General features: G+C 43.8%; 1 protein-coding gene across 10 annotated transcripts in view; it reads right to left on the bottom strand.

The window, feature by feature from the left end:
- The window catches only part of CACNA1E (calcium voltage-gated channel subunit alpha1 E), a 735423-nt gene that overhangs the window by 302384 nt on the left and 416898 nt on the right, over nt 1–16141 (bottom strand). For all 10 annotated transcript variants that reach the window (XR_003858904.1, XR_003858905.1, XM_029617785.1 and 7 more), the window contains exon 10: nt 4–119. Coding sequence is in view for 8 of the 10 variants with exons in the window: in XM_029617785.1 (XP_029473645.1) it covers nt 4–119 (116 nt within the window). In the remaining 2 variants the exon portion in view is untranslated. The remainder of the gene's footprint in view (nt 1–3; nt 120–16141) is intronic.

Below are 16141 nucleotides of genomic sequence, written 5' to 3'. Positions count from 1 at the left end.
CACCTGCTTTGTCAATCCATGCCCGGTAGCCATTCAGCTCCCTCTCAATCTGCTGCTGTCTTCTAAGTTTCATGAAGGATCTCCGGTTCTCCACTCTCTCTCTCTCTTTGGCAAATTCCCTTTAAATAAAGAGAGCAGAATTAATTTACAGACAAAAGAAATGAAGGAAAGACAGTAAAAAAAAATCAGGAAAGGAGGGCAGAAGAATGAAGAGAACCGAAAACAAAGGTGAGCTTTCCAACAAAAATGTAACCCCAATATTTTAAAAAGGGCTCCAGGGGTGATCCAGGAAACTATAGACTGCTGAGCCTGATTTCAGTGCTGGGAAAAATAGTGGAAACTATTCTAAAGATCAAAATCACAGAGCATATAGAAAGACATGGTTTAATGGAATACAGTCAGCATGGATTTACCCAAGGGAAGTCTTGCCTCACAAAAATTTGCTTCAGTTTTTTTTGATGGGGTTAATAAACACGTGGATAAAGGTTAAACAATATTTGGATTTTCAGAAGGCGTTTGACAAAGTTCCTCAAAAGAGGCTTCTAAGAAAACTAAAAAGTCATGGGATAGGAGGCGATGTCCTTTTGTGGATTACAAACTGGTTAAAAGACAAGAAACAGAGAGTAGGATTAAATGGTCAATTTTCTCAGTGGAAAAGGGTAAACAGTGGTGTGCCTCAGGGATCTGTACTTGGACTGGTACTTTTTTTTTTTTATTTCTCAAAAGTTTTTTTTCAAAATACAATCAAAAATATTTTTATATACATGTATGGCCTTACATAGGTAAACATAAAAACTATAATAATTTATAATAAAAATCAATTACAAAAAAACCATATTTTCTAAGTCCTCAATATGGGGAAATTCAAACTGGAAACAATTTTAAGGCATACATTCGCAACAATGTCTTAGGAAATAACAGACGATCACACTAGGGTAGCCTACTTCTATCTTCAGAGAACTAATGTTATATTACTGAGGAGTTGTCTCTCCTGAATTAAATTCTATTTGTTTATCAGTAATAAACTTTACCAGTTGGGATGGCTGAAAAAAACAATATTTTACTTTCTTAAATGTGACACAACATTTATATGGGAATTTTAGTTTGATCAATGCACCCATTTGAAGCAGTTTAAGCTTTAAATTAAGAAATTATTTTCTCCTCCTTTGTGTATCCTTCGTAACATCAGAGAACATTCTAACGTCCAATTGGCAAAATGTTTCTTTTATATTTCTGAAAAACAACTCTGAACCCACTCCTTATCTGAATTAAGAAGGAAAGAAATAATCATAGTGGCTGGTTGGGCCATCTCTACATTTGTGGATTCAAGAATTTCAGTGACATTTAATGGTGCTATAGACTGATATTCTTGTTTCTTCTCAGGCATAATTTTCCAAGCTGGAATATAATATATAAGAGTTAAGGGAGGAAGTGTTTGCTGTGGAATTTTAAGAAATTCTAAGGCAAATTTGTTCCACATTTCTTTTGCCGATAGAGTTGGCAACTTAGGAAAGTTTACCAATCTTACATTTTTACTTTGCAATTGGTTTTCTAAGTTTTCCATTTTCCTAGACAAATATTGATTTTCTTTTATTATTGTTATGCTCAGGCTTGTGGACCCTTGGCCGATGAGAGGATGGTATACCTTTCGGAGGGTCCATAGGCTCTCTTGTCGGGTGGTGAGGCAGAACAGGAGGCAGGACCAGCTGACCCTTGGCACTGGAGACTGAGGCGAACACGGAGGCGATGAAGAGACGAGATGAGGCGCTGTGTCTTCACCACTGGTGGTCTGCAGTCCCCCCGGGAGGAGCCCGTAGGGACCCGACCGCTGTGACTTAGGTGGACCTAGGGAGGTCAGGGTAACGGTGCAAAGGCCAACTGGAGCTTCGCCCTGGAAGCCCGCGGTCCCCCCAGGAGGAGCCCGTAGGGACCCGGACTGCTGGGACTTAGGTGGGCCCTTGGAGACGGAGTCGTGAAGGAGTCCTAGGTCAAGTGCCAGAGGGTCGTCGCTCACCAGTCCGAAGTCGTGTACCAGAGAATCACCGCTTGCCAATCCGAAGTCAGGAACCAGAGAATCACCAAAGCCGATCCGAAGTCAGGAACCAGAGAATCACCGTAAGCCAATCCGAAGTCAGGAACCAGGAACACCAAGACAGAGCAGGAACGGGATCCAAAGCTTGAAGACTCACCGAAGCAAGCAGACTAGACAGCGCTAGGGGATGTTGCCAAGTCAAGGAATGAGCAGAGGAAGTCTCCCTTTATACTTCCTCTGCTCCAGCTCATAGGGAACAGCTGAGCCTGGTTAAAGGGATCATGTCCCTTTAAGGCTAATGAGGAGGCGCGGCCTCGAGCCTAAAGATGGTGGTGGCCATCTTTGATTTTGTCCCGCAGAGGAAAGACGCCGCTGGATGCCACGAGGGGGGGAGCAGGACGGCTCCCCCTGCAGCGGGCAGCTCGGGAGGCTGTGCGGGGGCGACAGCCAGGATCGGAGCCCTCCCCCGGGGCTCCCGCGGTGCAGGAACGCCGCGGCTAAGGTAGGGGGCCGCAGTCGTGGGGTGCCAAGACCGCGGAACACAACAATTAACAACTCATTTTGGGTACTTAATTTTTACAAATCTCTAGTATTATTCTCAATTGTTTCATCTCTCATTTTATCCTCAAATATTACTTTATTAACCTTAGCTTCCAATCTTTCTATATTATTAATTATTGGTTTTAATTGTAATGTAACATTTTTATTTAAAACAACCAAAGTTTCCCAGATAACCTCCAATGAAAATTCAGGCGGTCTTACAATTGGTATAATTTCAGCAACATCGCAACTTGTTATATTCTCTTGTGACAACAACGAATCCTCTTTAACCTTCCCCTCTGGATCATTAACCATACCGGTCAATCCTGCAGTTTCAGCCAACGTTGTTCCCAGTCCAACATCCTGTTCACCACTCCTTTCAAGTGGCAAAAGAGTATCCTTAAATGGTTCTGATCTTATCACTGCAGGATTCTCAGAGGGGGGTTCTCTGATCCGGGGACAGTGAGATTTCCCAATCACGAAGGGGTACTATGCCTTCCTGCACTCCTTCAAGTGATACTTCACCCAGTATTACAACTCCCCTTCTGATGTGGGCATCCATGGGGCCCAACACCGGACTCGCTGTTGTGCTTTCTACCATAGGCCTCTCTCTTGCCTTCGTTTACAGATAGAGTGAGGCATGTCACAAAGAAAATATCAAAGAAAAAAAATAGAAAGTACTTAGCTGAGTGGATCGCCTCAGGATGAATTCCCCCGGTGGAGATGAGAAGGTTAGAGGTGCTTTGATGTAATAAGTCCAAAATATTAACCAAAGCCACGCACCCCTTTGGCACGTGCAGCTTCGGCGACACGCTGGTGGTGGCTGGGCGCCATAGGGCGGCGATTTTATGCCTCCTCCAACATTGTGCGTTGGTGATGTCACTCGGGGGTTGTGTCCTCGGTCTGCCTCGTCGGCGTTCCGGGCTTTCTCTGGCCCCGACAGGCCTCCGGTCTCCTCCAGACATCCTCTCCCGGTCTCCTGGGGAAAGGGATTTTGGGAGACGATTTTATGCCTCCTCAGACATCGCGCGTTGGTGATGTCACTCGGGGGGGGAGTCCTCGGCCTGCCTCATCTGCTTTCTGGGCTTTCTCCAGCCCCGACAGGCCTCTGATCTCCTCCAGACACCCTCTCAGGACTCTCGCACCACTCTCCTTCCCGGTCTCCTGGGGAAAGGGACTTTGGGAAGTGATTTTATGCCACCTCCAACATTGCATGTTGGTGATGTCACGCAGGGGGTGTGTCCTCGGCCTGCCTTGTCGGCGTTCCGGGCTTTCTCTGGCACCCTCCAGACACCCTCTCAGGACTCTCGCACCATTCTCCTTCCCAGTCTCCTCTGGTACTTTTTAATATATTTATAAATGATATGGAAAGAGGTACAATGACTAATGTCATCAAATTTGTAGATGATACAAAATTATTCAGTGTAGTTAAATCACAAGCGAATTGTGATAAATTGCAGGAGGACCATGCGAGGCTAGATGATTTAGCATTCATATGGCAGATGAAATATAATGTGGACAAGTGCAAGGTGATGCATATAGAGAAAAATAACCCATGCTGTAATTACAAGATGTTAGGTTCCATTTTAGAAGTTAACACCCAGGACAAGGTGTCATAGCTGATATTACACTGAAATAGTTGACTCAGTGTGCTTGGTGGTCAAAAAAGCAAAAAGAATATTAGGAATTATTAGGAAGGGAATAGCAAATAAAATAGAGGATGTCATAATGCCTCTATATCACTCACTGGTTAGACCGCATCTTGAATACTGTGTGCAATTCTGGTCACCACATCTCAAAAAAGATATAGTTGCACTGGAGAAAGTTCAGAGAAGGACGACCAAAATGATAAAGGGAATGGAACAGCTCCCCTATGAGGAAAGGCTAAAGAGGTTAGGGCTGTTCAGCTTGGAGAAGAGACAGCTGAGGGGATATATGATAGAGGTCTACAAAATCATGAAAGAACTTGAACAGGTAAATGTGAAATGGTTATTTACTCTTTTGGATAATACAAGGACTAGGGGGCACTCCATGAAGTTACCAAGTAGCACATTTAAAATAAATCAGAGAAAATTCTTTTTCACTCAGTGCACAATTATGCTCCAGAATTCATTGCCAGAGGATGTGGTTTAAGTAGTTAGTGTAGCTGGGTTTAAAAAAAGGTTTGGATAAGTTCCTGGAGGAGAAGTCCATAAACTGCTATTAATCAATAGGGAATAGCCACTGATTGTTGCTAGCATCAGTAGCATGGGGTCTATTTAATGTTTGGGTACTTGTCAGGTACTTGTGACTTGGACTGGCCACTGTTGGAGACAGGATACTGGGCCTGATGGACCCTTGGTCTGACCCAGAATGGCATGTCTTATGCTCTTATGTTTAGAACTCATTCTCACAAAATATGTTTCTAGGGGTAGGAGAAGCCCAGTGGTTAGAACAGCGAGCTACATGCTGGGGAAGCTAGCATTCAAATCCCGCTGCTTCTCCTTGTGACCTTGGGCAAATCAGTGAAGTCACTTCACCCTCCACTGCCTCAAGTACAAACTTAGGGCCTAATGTATCAAGGCTCTTCTCCCATTCTGTACGGGGAAAGGCTTTGTAAATGAGGTCCTTTAATTGTGAGTCCTCGGAGGATAGGGGACTACCTACAGTACCTGAATGCAATCTGCTTTGAATAGCCTGAAAGGCGGAATAGAAATAAATAAATAAAATAGGATAAATGAACAAATCAGAGCCTCAAGAGACATGACAAAATTGAATGGAACCAAATTGATCATTAACAGTCCACAGTACTTAAGATCTAGTTACACCAGTTAGCACAGTATATGTAACATTTTGCCAGCATGTGCTGGATGTTTCTGGATAGTCACATCATATCTAATCATAACTCGAAAACCACCTAATCGTATCTGTCTTGCTCTGTCAAACCTCACTCATGCAATAGAAGGCGACACTAGGGCACTGTCTGATGAAGGTGATCGCTCTTCTACTGAAAGACGGTCACTCTGTCTGACTCGTGTAACTAATACATACAGGGAAGAGCTTAATGAAAGCAGACAAATCAGAGGAATCTTCATTACTGCAATGGAAAGATAATCAGATTGGCAGATGAGCTTCAGTTTAAGGCTTAAAGCAGTATTGTAGCCAGAGTGCTGAAAATATTAACTTGCCTCCATTGCTGGAGACATTTGAACTTTACCAAAAAAAGAAAAACAGTTTGTCAACTGATTCAACAGTCTTGCAAAAATGTTCATGCATTCGCTGATTTAGATCGCTGAAGCTTTTTTGTAAAAAAAAAAAAAAATTCTAATGTAGATTTGCATGAACCAGCAAATCCATATGGGATTTCTAGTGAACTTGCCAATATATGGAAGCCCACAGCAGGCGTATTTGCAAATCTTCAAATCTGCATCAAACTTCAGTAAATATGCTTGGATTGTCCCTGATTTGCCAGGAAAGTTTGTTGACACTTTCCCCTGTGAATCTGGGGAAAATCCAAGAAGTACAGTGGCCTCAAAACCAGGCAGTTCACCTGGGTCCGTTTATTCACCCATCTTTATTCATTACTTCTGGATTGGTCTTTTGCCTCCTTCTCCTTTTGTTTTTTGTTATATTTTTAATCCACATATTTTTACTCCTGTTGGAATACAAGCTTTAAAGGTTTTCTTAAATCCATGCAGCCATCATCTGTGCTGTATTCGTAATTTACAAATAGAAGTGCAATGCCAGCTTGCGATTCTGAAGAGGGTTAGCAGAGTGCTAGAGTCTAATTTACTCAGACTCATGACTGGTTCAGCAGGAAAAGTTGCCAAAAGCTCTAGATACTTATTTGTCCTCAGCAATTCATTAAGAATCAAAATTAATAAAGGGAATCTTAGTGATTCTGTTCAACTGTTAAATGCATTATTTTCAAATAAAACTGTTGGCATCGGATGGATGCTTTTAATGTGTCCCTTTGTAGCTTTTCCGCATCCTAAACTAATGTTCATGTTGAACTCCATATGCCAAGGCTTATAATCTGAGCTGACAAGTATGTATTGGTTGATGAATACATCTAGCAGAGAAGTAAGGTAAGACGCTTAGTTTAATGCACCTGTGCCCTTGTATGCACATCAAACAGCTGTGCACTGAATTGGAAGGGGCAGGAGAAAGATGACTTTTACCCATAGCACTAAATTCAAAAGCACTCTCCATCGTGGAACTCGGTTGCCATTCGTTACACATAGGCTAGCCAGACTTTGAAAGAAGAACCCATCTACCTCCCCCTCCGTCTCTTTCTCCCAGATTGCCTGTTTTGTGTTGTTTATACTCTTATTTTGCCATCCCTTCCTTCTCTCAATCTCCCTCCCATCACCCCCTCCTATTTTCCTCCTTCCTTTGCACTTGTAATTCTGTTCATGTACATTATATGTTGCCTTACGATAGAACTCCACTCCAACCTGACTGCAGCGAGCTGGAGAGGGAAGGGGGGGGGGGATGGTTGCAAATGTATTATTAACAAGGATTGTATTTCAGTGCAGCTTTTTTCCATATTCAGTGATCTGTTAAAGGAGATGAAACAAAGGAGGTATTATGATGAACAGCAAAAAATGCTCTCAGAAAATAGTTGAGAACGAGATAACTGGGACATTCTTTACGACTACAGATAGAGCTAAAGCCCTTAGAGCATGTACTCTAATACAGTTTGAGTACAGTAGGACCATGAAGATTAGAATTAAAGCAGTCATAAGCTCTTCCTTATTTGCACTGGGTCAGTCCCAACTCTCTCATGCCAAGCAGAAGCAGTGCTATTACTTCCTAAACTCTAGCTAGTTCCCTTTCTTCCTTCACTCGCGCCTCTCAGTCTCTCCCCAGGGCACCGCACATCCAAACTTTCATGATTTCGGATCCCCAGACGCCAACCTGCACACAAGAAAATTTCTCTTGGGGTTGGAAGACAGCATTTTCTGATTGAAATCCGTTTGGCTCCATTGATCAGGTGCAGACCTGCTATCATCCTCCTCCTCCTCTCCATCGATTTAATACAAATATAAAGCTCTGTTTACAGATTCTGGGGCTCTTGTTGTTGTCATGGAAACCCAGTCAGAGATGAAACCCACTGGGATGAGCAGGTCTGAGACAGGAATACATTCCTGCACACACAAAATGCAGATGCACTGCAGATGTATGTATACACACATACACACAATAAGCTCACTGAGACAAAAAATGTAAATTCAGAGACATGGGAACACATCGAGATGCACAATATTCATGGGTACACATTAAGAGGGTACTTTGCAATAGTGTACATAACTCAGCACGTACACTCATAAGTAAGTAGCCTAAAGTTAAGCCTGTATTAAGCTGGGATGCACACAGTTTATAAAATATCACCTATCACCACCCTGAAAGTGCACACGTACGTTTCAGTACATGCACATATACAGGGATTCCCATAGTTTATATACCGATTTTCTTAAAGTACACACACATACTTTATGCAATAATCATAATGTGATGCTAAATTACCCTCAGTGTATGCGCAAAGGCAGGTATTTTATAAAGTTGGCTGATGTATGCGAGTATCTCGCTTACGAAAATATTTGTGCGCGTACGTCCACGCTCCAGTTTGCCGAGACCTACACCGGTTGATCCAGACCTTCACTAGTCTGCCCTCACCCTGCTACTTGCTCCAGAACCCTCACCCAAAAACCGCTAACAAAAGAAATGTCAGATTTAATATTTGTGACTTGATTAGCAGGGGTAAAAGCAAACATGAATGCTTGATGAAGCATGCAAAAGACTCCATTTATAAAATACATAAATGTACATGTAACCCTAGTAATATGTTACTCTTTAGTTTGTCAATCTGATCTATTACATCCTCCACTGTGTGACGAGTCACACTGCTTACCCAGCAGGGAAAACTCGGACGGGATTACTCCAGGTAGAGACAGAAGCAAACCCAGAAAGCAAAGGCCCAGGAGGGAAACTAAATTTCTCAGACTCTTAGGGGCGGATTTTCAGAGCCCTGCTCGCCTAAATCCGCCCAAAACAGGGCGGATTTAGGCGAGCAGGGCCCTGCGCGCCGGGAAGCCTATTTTACATAGGCCTACCGGCGCGCGCAGAGCCCCGGGACTCGCGTAAGTCCCGGGGTTCTCCGAGGGGGGCGTGTCGGGGGCGGGCCCGGTCGTCGCGGCGTTTCGGGGGCGTGTCGGCAGCGTTTTGGGGGCGGGTACGGGGGCATGGCTACGGCCCGGGGCAGTCCGGGGGCGTGGCCGCGCCCTCCGTACCCACCCCCAGGTCGCGGCCCGGCACGCAAGAGGCCCGCTGGCGCGCGGGGATTTACGCCTCCCAGAGGGAGGCGTAAATCCCCCGACAAAGGTAAGGGGGGGGTTAGGCAGGGCCGGGCAGGTGGGTTAGGTAGGGGAAGGGAGGGGAAGGTGAGGGGAGGGCAAAGGAAAGTTCCCTCCGAGGCCGCTCCGATTTCGGAGCGGCCTTGGAGGAAACAGGGGTAGGCTGCGCGGCTCGGCGCGCGCCGGCTATACAAAATCCATAGCCTTGCGCGCGCCGATCCAGGTTTTTAGCAGATACGCGCGGCTCCGCGCGTATCTACTAAAATCCAGCGTACTTTTGTTTGCGCCTGGAGCGCAAACAAAAGTAGGCTATTCGCGCTCCTTTTAAAATCCGCCCCTTAGTCTCTTAGAGACCAATGGGAATGGGGAGAGAGGACTGGTCACTCACTGTGGGGGTTGCATGACCCGGGGGGATTTGACACACACACCTGAACACCTTGAAGAGGGAGTACACCGGGACATTGGTGAGATTAAATTGCCAAAGAGGAGGAGGAGGAAAAGGAAGTGCATTGTCCAGAAACAGAGACCTAGGTGGATATGGAACTAGACTAAGAGTACAGTACTTTGACTGCAAATACAAGTACCAGGTGCTGTTGCTGGCTCAGAGTTGGCTGGCTAGCTAGAGATAGAGGAAGACAGCTGGTTACTGGCCTTTTTCTGGTTTGGTTTTGTAGTTTGGTTTTTTTTTGTTTTTTTGAGGACAGGGAAGGCTGTTGCCTAAAAGCACAATGGTAGGGAGAAGGGGTGAGTTGTGTTACAGGTAAGAGGCCTTCTAAGGTGTTTCAGCACAGAGGAGATGGACAGCTCCCCTATGAGGAAAGGCTGAAGAGGTTAAGGCTGTTCAGCTTGGAGAAGAGACAGCTGAGGGGGGATATGATAGAGATCTTTAAGATCATGAGAGGTCTTGAACGAGTAGATGTGACTCGGTTATTTACACTTTCGAATAATAGAAGGACTAGGGGGCATTCCATGAAGTTAGCAAGTAGCACATTTAAGACTAATCGGAGAAAATTCTTTTTCACTCAACGCACAATAAAGCTCTGGAATTTGTTGCCAGAGGATGTGGTTATTAATCAATTTTACTTAGGGAATAGCCACTGCTATTAATTGCATCAGTGGCATGGGATCTTCATAGTGTTTGGGTAATTGCCAGGTTCATGTGGCCTGGTTTTGGCCTCTTTTGGAAACAGGATGCTGGGCGGCTTGGTGGACCCTTGGTCTGACCCAGCATGGTAATTTCTTATGTTCTTAGAGACATTGTTTTCCTACGACTCCTGTGGACTTAAACTCAAGTTTGTTTGTGAAGGGGTTTTTTTTTCCCTTTTCTTGTATGTTAGTAAATGGGAGTGTAAGTAGGCGCAAGGCTGAGAGCAGAGCTGCTGATCTGTAGACAAGGGAGCATTTGCAAGCAAGGAGAAACATTGCTCACTCGGTGAATGACTGAAAGGGGAATATACACTAAAGAAGCCTTTCTTGTCTATTCGTTGTTTTGGTTGCCCTTTTGCCCCTCTGAGCTGATCCTCTGGAGGACAGGTACACGGGGAGCTTTACCAGAGTAGACTGCTTGCTAATCAGACCCGTTCTCTCCCCCTCCCCACCTTGCCTGGACCCCAGGAACACTGTCAGACTACTGCAGAGTGGGACCAGTTATAGAAACTTGGGATGCCCACAGCAAAGGTTCAGCTCTGTCATAGGTGACTACCCCAGGACAACTGTCACCGATATGTTTTAGTTACTCCGAATCTTCACCATTAAAGAATCTTTCTGCTGTGGATATGTTCCCAGCATCCTCTTCCATAAAGACTGAGGCACAGAATTCATTCCGTTTTTCTGATATTCCCTTGACCTCCCAGAGCCATCTAGCATCCCAACTCACGCTCTCACAGGCAGTGACAGCACTCCGTGTGGGTGGCCATGATGGGCACATGGCGCTCACAGCTGCAAGCTTTCAGTCCTTTGCCTTCAATCTACTCTCCTTTTCTTTTTTTTAAAACTGAAAAGTTCTGTTTGAGGGGCTACTGAGACTGCGCTAAGAAATGAAATTGTAAACTTGAAAATTCAAGCGAAAAGTATAATGTAGGAAAAGCTTTAGAGACTAGGAATCTGGTAGCTCAGATGAAGGAGGCCTGAGGGGCTCATGAAGCAGCATCGTCAGGGCCAGCAGAAGCATGAGGTGAGCTAGGCCTGGGCCTAGGGCACGACCATTAGGGGGTGCGAGTGGCGGCGGCAAAGAGGAGTAGGGATTCGAATATCCACTCCTCCTTGCTGCTGCCGCCGCCTCCTCCTCTCGCGAGAGGCAGGAGTCACCCCCGGGAGGGGGGGGGGGTGTCGGCGCAAGTCAGAAGGTGCCTAGGGAGCCTAATCCCCTTGCATCGGCCCTGAGCATCACCCGCAATAACTCCCACACATGCTCAAAAAGACTTCCGAGCTCTGAGAGCGGAATCCGTGTCAGCACCTTTGCGGGATGTCGCCCACCTGCAGCCCATTTAAAACTGCTTGTTAAGCCTCATTGGACAATGCAAGCGTGCCTTAAGATGAGGTGGCCTATTCCATGCAGAAAAGCTTAAAATCAAGATTCCCTTCGCATCTTACATCTTTCAGGCTGGGGCAATTTGCACACTGCGTTTTAGGTCACAGTCCGCAGGTGCTTTTTACTCGCTGTCTTTGCACAAAGTTTCAGAGTGAAAGTACTCGTATAATTTTGCTTTGAAACTTACTGTAGGTATGAAGTACCAGAAGATATATGGGCCTTTTTTTTGTGCAGGTGCTTTCTTCAAGGAAAACAATGCACATAAAGTTGAAAATGCAATCTGTTCCTATGACTGACCTCCCCTGACCAACCTACACTCCTGAATATGGCTGAAAGTGCACGGAGTTGGCCATGATATGCAGACGTTTTGCCCCACTGAGGGAGGGCATTTTTCAGTCAGCTGACTTACTGGAGGTCAACTATTTGGGTTTTAGAAGAAAGGTGAAACCGTGGCTGTTTCAATGTTTTAATTAGGGTAATCTTGTTGTGATTGTATTGTATGTCATTGTTGTATACTGCTTTGGTCAGCTTGCTGTTAGTGCAGTATAAAAGTGCAAGAAATAAATAAATAGATAAATGGCTTTGGAACGTGCCCTCTTACTGTCTTCCTCTTTTCTTTCCTGACATCCAATTAAAGCATTTTCGTGGCTGAGATTCTGAGTTAGCACAAGATCACAAGACCCAGCCAGCAGCTATGAAAAAAAATCCGTGGGTTCACCGAAAAGGCAAACTCCTCCAGGAAACATCGTTACTGGGTTGTTGGTTTTTTTTTTTTTTTTTCAAATGCTGTTTTCTGTCCTGTATGCAGACTGCCTATGCGTTATCTTAGATTTTCCTAACGGAGCATCACTCTGACTTACTTGGAAGTCTACTGGGACCCATTTATCACGGCTGGTTAGTTTCTCAGCCTGCAGCTCAACCTAATGAACTAATTCTACTATCTATCCCCGGATACCTTGCAGCCAGGCTAGCTAGCTCACTCCTGCTCCTGGAAGTTTGTCTTCCGACCCACCCTTCATTCCCCGGTGGGACCAGCAGCAATCAAGCTGAGGTGGCTAGCCTCTATAGCTACGTGGTCCAGCCTTGCTTCCAACTGGCACAACAGCTCTAGCTGCACTTGCTCTTGGTTTTCAGTTGCCAGCTTCAGATCTCTTTGGATCCTGCTCTCCTCTTGGTTACATCTCCTTTTGTAGTTTGCTTGTGCTTGACCTGTGTGCTGGTCCTGCCTGCTTCTGTTCCATTCTTGCACTCCATTTGTTGTTTTACCCTGTATTGACTTGATTCCCCAGTGTTGACCTGTTTTTCTAGTTATCTAAAGTACTAGCCTTAGTCAATTCTGAAGCAGCGGACAAGCTATCTCTATGTTAGCTGCTTATGCCTCAACTATGACCATAATCCCAGTACTGGGCCCCAGTGCTTATATTGAGCTGATGGGTTAGAATCTAAATATCTGTATAGGCCAGATGTGTTAATGGGTTTTTGCCATTTTGTGTATATGGAAAAAATGTTTAGCACATCAGGCCTTATGTGTTGTGAGGCAGAAGGGTATAACTAGGATGAAAGGGAGAACAACAAGGGGGGAAGAAACATCTTACTCAAATAATATAAATATAATAAAATAATATAAAGGGGTGGAAGAAATACAAATATTTCAAAAATTCATTCTGAGCAGAAATATTGCAGGTTAACTTGTGTACTTAAAAGAACCAGCCATGTTGTCCTTTATATGATGCCTAGCTGTTCATCTTCTACAAACATAACAGCTGCTAAAATAAATATTTATTATAGAAATAAATGAAAGCTAAAAATTCCAAATGCCAATTTTGTAAAGTCACGAGCATGCTCAAATATTTCCCTTGTACCACTCGTAATCTCATCTGCTTTTATTTTACAGACATATTTCACCCACATATTCCTGATTGTACTGAAGACAGTTCTTTATAAATTAATGGAAATATTTAGCATCTGGTTCCACTTTTTTGTTTCATTGCCCATTACAGGATCCTGTAATGCAAAGGTATCAGTAAATGAATATTCAGGTTTTGGAGATACACACCCCACATAACCTTTAAACATGTCTGGCATGGAAACATCATCAGTCCTAGTGATACATCCCATCCCATCCTTTCCACCCACCAAACCCCCCATCCCCCACTAATCAACATACGCAAAACTAAAAGCAATATCATATGTGCAACTATCGTAAGCAAACTGCAGAAGGGCTATCAGTCTTTTTGTGGAAGATACCAGAATCTACAACAGGGTAGAGATGCCGGAAAGTGTGGAAAACATGAGGAAGGATCCCATTGAAGCTTCAGGAATGGTCTAGTGTTTAGCAACTAAGATTTAATGTTAAAAAAATGCCAAGGGAATCCATTTGGGTTTTAAAAATCTATGGGTGCAATACTTTGTACTGTGCCCAAAACATGAGTGGAATCTGAATGTGCTTGGATGCATAGGGAGAGGATTAGCCAGCAGAAAAAAAAAGAGGTGATAATGCCTCTATATTAAGTCTTTGGTGAGACCTCATTTGGAGTAATGTGTAGAATTCTGGAGACTGCACCTCTAAATGGATTTAAAATGAAATGGAGTCTGTCAAGAGGGCAGCAAGTAAAATGGTCAGTAGCCTTCATCACAATGCACAGACTTAAAGCTCTTAAACATATATACCATGGAGGATAGGGTGAAAGAGAAGATAAAATAGAGACATTTAAATGCCTCCAAGAATGTAATAATGCACAGGAGGCAGTTCTCTTTCAATGGAATGGAGGCTCTATACTGTGGGTTCATGCGATAAGGGTGAAAGAGGGTAAAAGCAAGATAAATTGAAGGAAATATTTCTTTACAGAGTGGGTGGTGTAGGCATGGAATGGCCTATAAGTGGAGACAAGGACTGTATCAGTTTTACAGTCTCTTCCTCTCCCTCTGATCCTTTGTGCTTGTTCCGTGCTTTCTTGAATTCTAAGTGGGGGGTGTGTGGATGGGAAGACTGGTGGGGCTCTATGGTCTTTCTCTGAAATCATGTTTATTTATTATTTAATACAATATTTCTCTTCCTCCTCTACTGGAACATACCATGTTAGGCCAACTGCATAGCATAAAACATACAAAGCGTCAATAAAGCAATCTTTGTTTCTATGGGAAAATATGTATGAAAACTAATTTAACCAACCAGATGCAAATCTTTGAACATCAATACTAATGATGAATTGATTTTATCTTAAAAAGAAAAAAAAAAGATGCATTATGTGGCAAAACTCTGGGGCAATAAATAAACCCCAACTAACCTTCTCTATAGGTCTGAGCAAAATCCTTTAAATTCCATGGAAGAGAACCAAGCTGGAATCCACCTAGTCTAGTTCCTGGCTGAATAAATCCACATACCCCTACTCCTAGGACTGCATGTTATTTTGGTAAAACTAAACAAATGAATTCCAAGTTTTTGGCCAAATCAACAAGGTGAATACCCAAAACATGCCAGCTTTCTATGCTTCCTTAGAAGTTACAGTCCACCTCCTCCTACATAGCATATACAGTTATACATCTCCTCAATTAGTTCAAATCCAACAAGTTATTAAACACAACAGATCAATTGTACAAAGCTCATAAATTATACAAAGGAAAAACGAATGTAACAAGAACATTTTATATCCAAAATAGTTTTTTAAATATTAAAAATGTAAAAAAAATCTCCCCTCAGACCAAAGGCAATGGAAAACCTGCCCATCATCTCATTGGGCAAAGGGATCCCTGTGGATGTGTTGGGACCAATTTGTAACCCGTACTACAGAGTTATTTTTTTGACAGAGGGATAAGGCTGAGTCTTTAAAGGCCCACAGGCAGTAAGGGAGTCTTCTGACCCTTTCAAGCAAGAACAACACACTGCCACCACAGTCTGGTGTTTTTCAAAAACAAATCCTTTTCTGGAATAACTGATGCATAAAATCAGTAGCGTGCACACTGCAGAGCAGTGCAATCAATGCAGAAAAACAGGAGACAGAACACCGTCCAAAAGAAAATAGTCCAGAAATCACAATCACTACAAATTTCTACCCACACTTTCGTCCTCCACCATTCGCTAGCTGTGAGGTACTCTTAGGAGAATGGGATCCTCGCAGGGATCTCCCCTTTTTGGTACCTGCTTCTTCTGGTGTCTAGTTCTCAGTAGTCCATGAACTAGAACATACTCCGGAATAGATAACATTCTGCTGTCTCCTTCCAAGCAGCAACTTGGAAAGCAGATCTCCCAATCTGGCAGTCCTTACCTCTGACTCCAATCAGAAATCCACTCTGAACACCCTCAAGGCAAATCTTCTGTGAACTGAAAGGAGTAGGAGAGTAAACACCCTATCACTATTTTTCACCTTTTTTTGGTTCTCTCAATCTCAGGATCCTTCTTGGACCCCCAAGAAATCTCCCTCCTCCTCCTGGAAGGCTAGAGGGCGCCAACCTTGAGCCTCAGTCACCTTCCCAGATGGAAGACTAGATGAAAGAACATGAGTTAACAAGGGCTCATCTGGTATTTTAAAAAACTCACTCCTTTAAAAGGCATCTCCCACTGGGAGCACTACATTCCTACTCTCTCTCTCTCTGACCTCATACATTCAGCATCTGTAAAGACTGATGTCTTCGGTAAGGGACACTTCAGTGGCACACGTTCAGATTAAATTTATTACATTTTTATTTAATTTCATGAAAAATGTA

Source organism: Rhinatrema bivittatum, chromosome 10 (genome assembly GCF_901001135.1).
Source record: "Rhinatrema bivittatum chromosome 10, aRhiBiv1.1, whole genome shotgun sequence".
Classification (NCBI taxonomy): domain Eukaryota; kingdom Metazoa; phylum Chordata; class Amphibia; order Gymnophiona; family Rhinatrematidae; genus Rhinatrema; species Rhinatrema bivittatum.
The sequence above is the reverse complement of the archived record's forward strand: the minus strand, read 5'-3'. Positions and strand labels throughout refer to the sequence as shown.